This window comes from Lipotes vexillifer, unplaced genomic scaffold, assembly GCF_000442215.2.
Source record: "Lipotes vexillifer unplaced genomic scaffold, Lipotes_vexillifer_v1.1 scaffold557, whole genome shotgun sequence".
In the NCBI taxonomy this organism is placed as follows: Eukaryota; Metazoa; Chordata; class Mammalia; order Artiodactyla; family Lipotidae; genus Lipotes; species Lipotes vexillifer.
Genome location: NW_006789913.1, coordinates 231,548 through 239,092, shown reverse-complemented (window position 1 = coordinate 239,092; position 7,545 = coordinate 231,548). Strand labels below are relative to the sequence as shown.

At 51.7% G+C, this 7,545-nt stretch overlaps 1 protein-coding gene across 4 annotated transcripts in view; it reads right to left on the bottom strand.

Annotated features, from left to right (window-relative positions):
• CLPB (ClpB family mitochondrial disaggregase) overlaps positions 1-7,545 on the bottom strand; it is a 148,752-nt gene that overhangs the window by 1,372 nt on the left and 139,835 nt on the right. For all 4 annotated transcript variants that reach the window (XM_007463005.1, XM_007463002.1, XM_007463004.1 and 1 more), the window contains 4 exons: positions 7,283-7,327; positions 6,746-6,907; positions 862-1,018; positions 24-97 (listed from right to left, as the gene is read on the bottom strand). In XM_007463005.1, the coding sequence (XP_007463067.1) occupies positions 24-97; positions 862-1,018; positions 6,746-6,907; positions 7,283-7,327 (438 nt within the window). The remainder of the gene's footprint in view (positions 1-23; positions 98-861; positions 1,019-6,745; positions 6,908-7,282; positions 7,328-7,545) is intronic.

The window sequence follows — 7,545 nt, the reverse complement described above, 5'->3', positions numbered from 1 at the left end:
CAGGAATGACAAAGAACTCTTACTTTTAGGATGGGGCGAATCACATTTTCCTTGAAGTTCTTAGAGATGGTGATCTTGTCACTGGTCTGGACATCCCCTATAGAGACAGAATCATAAACCCAGGACCTTTGGGAGCTGTGCCTGCTCCTTCGCTCTATCCATGAAAAGAGCCCTGGTCCTGACCCTGATGGTCTGTGTGCTCCTGGTCAAGGTCTCAGGCTGTCTGGGCCTCAGCCTTCTCCTCACCTACACAATGAGAGGCCTGGACTGGGTACCTCCTAGGCCCTTCCACTGCTCATGTACTGGTAGGAACTGTATGAAGGAGGGGAGGGGAGAGGAGAAGAGTCAGGACCAAGACTGGGCTGGAGAGTTCAATCCTAAATAGAAAGGTGACAGATGTGGCCTCCTGCCTGACATGCTCCTCCTTTCCACCTATGCAGGAAGGCTCCCTGGCTGAAAAAGGCTGTGTCACCTCCATACGGTTTCTGATCTGCTATCCCCTCATTGCACCGAAGTGTCTCCATCTGTTGAGTGTGCATCCCTTCAGTCCCCTTAGGCCCTGGCCTCTTCCTGGCCCCATGCCCTGGTGTGGCTCTGTCCATTACTCTGTCTGGAGCCCTCCTGTCACCCAAGAGACGTGGGGCTTTCTTGAGGAAGTAGGGGCACCGTCTGTCTGCCTCCCTCCACTATCTAGTAGGGTGCTTGGTGTCTGGTCAGGACCAGCTAGGGACAAAGATGCTACCAGGGCCCTCATCTGGCCCCAGGACACCAATGCCATCCTGCCATCCTTGCCCCCAGGAGATGCGCTGGCGGCCTGGTCACTTGACCAGTTGCCCAGAGAGCTCGGGCCACGTGCTGTACCAAGGTTCTCGGCGATCCGGTTACGGCTCATCTCCAAAGCTTCCTGCCTCAGCTGCAGCGCGTGCTGTGCTATCTCGTCACTGCCCACGTTGGAGGTCATGATGAAGATGGCGTCCTTGCAGTCGATGGTCTTCCCTTTTCCATCTGTCAGCCGGCCCTGGGAAGGAACCGTGACTGCATGGTCAGGGAGTGGTAAGGCTGGGCCCCTCTCCCAGGAGCTCTCTCCAGAACCCCTGTGCCTCCCCCTCCTCTGGCAGAGTCAGCACTCCCTCCTCGGGGGTCTCTGAGCACTGTTCTCACACCTCAGCTACACTGCTCACCTGCTGGGAGTGCCCCAGGTTGAGACTGCACCTGCTGTCTGGCATCTCTGAGGGCACCCAGAAGCCAGCCTGACTGTACATGCATCCATCCAACACACTGTCCTGGAGGCCCAGTCTGGGCCAGGCTCTGTGTTGGGGCACTGGGGACTCACTGAGCCTCTGACATGCTCAGAGTGAGGTCAGGAAACAAGCAGTCACAATTCAGTGGTTAAATGTTATGATAAAGGGAAGGCCAGGCTGCTGTAGGAGGTCAGAGGGTATTCTACAGGGTCATTGTGAGGACCAGGTAAATGAACTGAAACAGGTATAATCTCTGCATCTTTAGAGCCATCCTCTGGCCTGGTTAATGTTCCTCCTTTAACCGAAGTTGCCTTGGAATCTTTAGCTTTTTCTAGTGGTGACACAGAAGAAAGTATCTTTACTAGAAACAGATGCACCAAGGAAAGAGAAAAGGGGCAACAGTAGAGGGAGGAGACAGAAGAATGAGAAAAGTGTAGCTGTCCAGGGCCATTCAGTTCAAGGGCAAGGAACTCTGCCCACTCAGCAAACCTCAAGGTTAGCATGGTACAACAGCACTTTGCAGTCATTTATAAAAAAGCAATAATCAGGGCCCCACTGAGAGGAACTGATGGAGTCTGACTTTGATTGGCACATCTACTTCCACTGCTGGTGCCCTGCTTAGTGCTTTCCGTGCACTGTTGCACTCTGCCCACTAGAAGGTCACTTTATGAGGGCAGAGGCTGGGTCTTGCTCTCACTGGGTCCTAGAACAGTGTCTGGCATATAGCAGTTGCTCAACACTTGCTTGCTGAATGCTTGAATCCTCACCACCCCTACAAAGAAGCTGAGGCTCAGAGCGGTTAAGTAATTTGTACAAGGTCTCACAGCTAGAATACAGTAGAGCTGAGGCTCTATTGAACTGTCTGACCCCAGAACTCATATCCTTCACTGTACACCAGGCTACTGGGGTCATACCAACAGTGTGGGGTAAAATGAGGCCTCATGCAATTTTCTTTCCCTAAATAAAAATTTCTCAGAATTCTGCCAAATTCAGTTTGCATCCTTTGATCTGTGGGGTAAAATGAGGCCTCATTCAATTTTATTTCCCTAAATAAAAATTTCTCAGAATTCTGCCAAATTCAGTTTGCATCCTTTGATCCTGACTGGAAACAAGCTACCGGGAGAGGTGTGGGGAGAGGCAGACCTTCCTGGGAACTCATCTGGATTGCAGGCAAAAGCATAACTCCTGCCAAGTTTGAGAATATGGCTTTGGGGAAAGGTCACTGACCTCAGCCTGTTGGCGCCTGCCCAAGCCAGTGATGCTGGGCCCTGCCCCAGCCTCAGGTAACCAATCCTCCTCAAGTGTTCCCCTTTCCCTGGTGGCGAGGGCCTCACTCAAGGTCAGCCCTTGGTTCTAAAGCCAATGCAAAGGCAGACCAGCCCTGGCCCTCAGAGGTAAAAAAGGAATGTGCATTAACTGAGCGCCTACTGTGTACTGGGCACAGTAACCAGTGCTTTTCTGCCTCACTTTACATGGGACCTTGGCACAGGCCTCAGAAAGTGTTAGTTCCAAGGGGGTCTATTCAAAGGGGGCCTCGACATCCAAGTCCTGGTCACTCTCCCGTCTCAGCCTTGGGAGGGACGAGGAGAAGGCAAGGGTGCAAGCAGATGTTCCTGAGCTTGGCCACTAGCTTCCTACTTCACCCCCTGCTTATGGGTTACAACACGACAGAATCCACTAAGGGCAACTCTAGTTTTGGGGACCAGGTCTGCGTGCATGTGTTATGTGCCCAAGTGCGTGCAGATGACCCTGTGTGTGTTCGCAGAGCTCATCCCCGAGGACTGAGCACACACACTGCTGTACTGGCCAGAGCAATAACCAGTGGCCATTTCTTTCTGAGAGATCAAAGCTCTGCTCATAACTGGGCCTGAGGATGGGTCCCAGGTGGGTGACGGGAGCAGGTGCAGTGTATTACTGACCCAAAGGGTGACCTTCACACTGTTCACGTCTCCTTCTCCTCAGAGTCCCTGGCAAGAAAAAGTGTCCCAAAGAGGGAGCTGTTGCTGTCCTGCCTCTCAGCAACGACTGGAGTGCACGCATCCTGGGTGGGGCATGAATGCTCACCTCAGGGTTATAGGGGCTGCTTTCCCCTGTTTCTGTCCTTGAAGGGAGGAGCAGTGGGTGGGCTTCCTAGGACTTCTGCCCTGTGCTACAGACTCTGGGGTCAACAGAGAAGTGACCTGCATTAGCTCTGCTTGGTGTTTTGGTGAGAGCATTAGGGCTTCTGCTTTTCTGGGTCCAAGCTTGGGAGGTCTGGGCTGGGTGGATATGGGGGGGCTTCCCTATTTCCCCAGACTGGATCAGGTTCCCTTATAACTCCTACTTATCCTAGCGCACCGCTCACCACAGTGGATGGACTGCTCTTTGCTGCCTGTCTCCCCCTCGCTCAGAATTACTGAGGCAGGGACTGTCTGTTCTCCCTGTTTCCTCTCTGCCCTGCACTGAACCACCTTCTCCTGGTTTGCCTCTTACTCTCTGGCAATTCTGTCTTTGACTATTTTTGGAGAGGTTGCAAGGCTGTTCTTACCTCTCTTCTCTGCACACCGTACTCTCACTAGGTCAGAGATATCACCCCTTCCTGTGGCTTCTGGTACTCTCTCTGTGCTGAAGCATTCCTGAGTCTCTACTTCTGGTGCAGGCCTCTCTTACACTCCAGACCGCTCAAACCGATGAGCGACTTCTTGGACATATCCATCTGGCTGTGGCATTTCATTTTCAACAATTCCAAACCTTAGCTCCTCATCTTCCTCATCAATCTGTTGCTCATCCCCCTGTGTTGCCTGCTGCAGGTTGATGGCAGCAGCACCCATGGGTCACCCAGGCCAGAAATCCTGCCGCTGGTCATCCTTGGTCCCTCCCTCTCTCCTCACATCCAATCACCGAGCCCTGCACAGCTGACTTCCTGGGAGCTCTCCCCATCCCACAGCCCTGCTTGAGAGCAGGCCTCCCAAGCTCTCGTCTGGACTCTTCAACAGTCTCCTCGCTGGTCTCTCTTCTTCCTTCTAGTCCATTTGCTCACTGCTGCCTACAGGATCTTTATAAAGTGAAAACCTGATATTTCTCTCTTGCCTAAAGTCTTTAAAGGCTTCTTACTATTCACCAAAAAAGTCCACACTCCTCTGCCTGGCATTCTAACCTGCCCCTGTCTACCTTATCCACCTATCTCCACCATTCTATTCTCACTTTCCCTCTGCAGTCGATCAATACTAAACAGCTGTAGTTCTCTGCATATACCAGGCTGCCTCATGCCCCTGTGCTTCTCCACACTGGGTGTCTACTGCCGGCCCTTCTCCACTCTGTTCACCTGGCAAATACTTATTCATCCTTGGAAGGTTTGCTGAATTACTACTGAATTAAGTTAGTCAACAGGGCATTTCTCCTGGCGCTGTGGGTTCTGGGAATGGTTGGAGTGAGACATGGTCTCTGTCCTCAAGAAGCAAACATGCATAAATCTGGCTAAGTAAGCTCAGATGGCAGCTTTGGTCAATGGAAGCAAGGGCATAAACATCAGAAACTGTAGCAGGTTGTCAGGAGCTGTAGGGAGGAGTTATTATCAACTCCCCAAGATAGTGGAGTGACAGCAGCAGGGGGTGGGGTGGACAGGGCTTACACACGGGAGTGGTAAGCATTTTCCAGGTGGGGTTGGTTGTATTTCAGTCAGCAGTTGCCTTCCCTCTTTCTGGACCAGGAACCTCTCCAGGGAAGTGAGAGGCCAACCAGGCTGCTGTGCTCACCTTCCCTAAGCTGGGCTCTCCCTTCCTGTGAATGCTTCACTCCAGATCTACTGTTCTCTTTTGGCCTTGGCTCCATGGTAGTTACTATTTAAACTGCAGGCTCTGGAACTGGACTGCCTGGGTTCAAATCCTAGGTTTCCTCTTCCCAACTGTGTGACCATGGGTGAATTAGTTGTCTCACTTTACTTCAGTATCTACATTTGTTACATGGAGTCAGTAATAATAACCATCTTCTGGGAACCAATCCTCCTTCTGGGAGGATTAAAGGAGTTCATACATGCAATAACAGTGCCTTGCACACAAAGTACAAAAATGTCAACTTTATCATATCTCCTTTCTGCTACTAGGTAGGGAGTTCCCAGAGGGCAGGTTTGGGTCTGGTCCATAGCTGTGTACCTGAATCCCATCAAGAGGCTAGAAGGCGGCAGCGGGGGTGGGGGTGGGGGTGGTCTCAGAGCACAGGTGCGGGAAACAGAATATGTGACCTTTGAAGGCTTGGCCTTCATTCCTCAGTGGGGGTGGGGGGTGGGTCTCGAGACAGGGAGCAGATGAGAGCCTAGGAAGAGAGCAATAAACTGAGGCAGGGGCAAGGATGCTGGGCCAGGTGGGACAGGCAGTGGGCAGCTGTGGGGACATTTGGATCTGGTTCTTCCTGGCTTGGTACCTGATGTGCTATTTGGTCCACAGGTATCCATTCCTGCATTTCGTTAGTGCACTTTGGCATGGGCAGCAAACCTCTTTCCATTTTCCCAGGGCTGGAGGAGACTAAGTGGAAAGATGGGCTGGACTCCATCCGGCCATGTGCTGGCTAATATAGTCCCTGCATGGGATCAGATGGGAGGCCTCATCCCCAGTTCTGCAGGACCCCTGGAAAAGGTGGATGGCAGCCCCTCCCATGATCATAAGCTCTCCCTCCGCTGCTCAAGATAAGGACTGGTGCAGATGGGGAGAACTGGGGCTCTGGGACCAGATGTATCTGCAGCCCATTTCTGGCTCTTCCACACAGTAGCTCTGTGGCCTTGGGCAAGTCATTTATAACCTTGCTGAACCTCAGTTTCTTCATCTGTAACAAATGATTTGTACCTTGCCTGGCTATTGTGATGATTAGCAAGAACGTCTGTAAAGTCTTTAGCACAGGCCTATTACATAGACTGTGCTGAAAAAGAGGAAGCTGTTCTCATTTAGGGCTCATTTCACCAGTTAAGAGAGAGACTGTCCTTGCTTGTGACCAGCCTGGAGTTCCTCAGGAGAAGACGGTTCCATGAACCAGGGCACCACCATTCCATCATCATGGTCATCATCACAGACAGCAGCAACGTCCCTGGCGTTTTAAAGAACTGGTGGAAATGATGGCTGACATGGGGAGGAGCAGGAGCTGTCTGAGCCAGAAAGGTTCTTGGAGCTTATTGGATCCAGCCTCCTTGTTTGTCACACGAGGTCCCTGATGCCGAGAGATGGGGCAGAGCTAGAACTAAAAATTCAGCTCTCTCTCTCTCTCCCCTGGCACCCCTGTCCTATTCTGTCTCTTTCGAAGGTAGTCTGGGCAGCCACAACATTTCAACTCTTGGGCAGTGCTGGTCTTCCTTGGGTGCCCAGTCTGGGCCCCGGTCCAGAGAGGGGGTGAAGCCACACCTGCTAAGTGACTGAACGTACACAGGAGGAAGTAGCAGCTTGAGGAATGATCAATTCTGGGCCCCTGGGTCCTGCTGTTCACAGCCCCCGATACCTACATGTGTCCCCAACTCCATCCCGACCCAAGCTGACTGGCACCTCATCAAACAGCTGCAGCATGATGGTGAGCACATCTGGATGGGCTTTGTCCACCTCATCGAAGAGCACCACAGCGTTGGGGCACTGCTTCAGCTTCTTGGTCAGCTGGCCACCCTCCTCATGGCCGATGTAGCCTGGTGGGGACCCAATAAACTTGGCCACCTGATGGAAGGAAGGAAATAAGTTAGGAAGGCCTTTCTATGCTTTTAGTTTCCAATATGGGACATGCAACGGTAAGGTGGCTTTATATACTGTTAAGATTGCCTGTCTCAACAAGGACAATAAGGTTGTCTCTTTGGGTGGAAGGAATCCTGCCGTGATGGGAGAACAGATGATCTTTTCTGTGTTTATTCTTCAGAGCAAATCGTATGCAAAACAGATCAGTAACCCTGCTGTGTACATATGCTCCCCGCAAAGGACAAATCCCAAGGCTGCTGGAATTATCTCAGGCCTAATCGACAAGTCACATCAAAATAGCCAGGCAGAGCCCTGCTGACAGGCTCTCCAAACCACACTTCACCAAGGACTCTCACTCACCTCATGCCGCTCCTGGAACTCAGACATGTCAAGCCTGATGAAACCCTGTGTGGAAACAAGCAGGAGTCCATTTGAAGAAGGCAGGGGGAAGGGTTAAGGAGGAGAGATCTCAAATATATTGTGGCTTTTAAGCCACACCAAGCCAAGATTTTCTATCCCATTTTCATGATATAGTTTTTTCTGGCTCCTTGCCTCCTTTTTCTGTCCACTCATCTCCCACGATTCCCTTATGCCCTACCTTAATAAACCCAAGTCGCATTCCT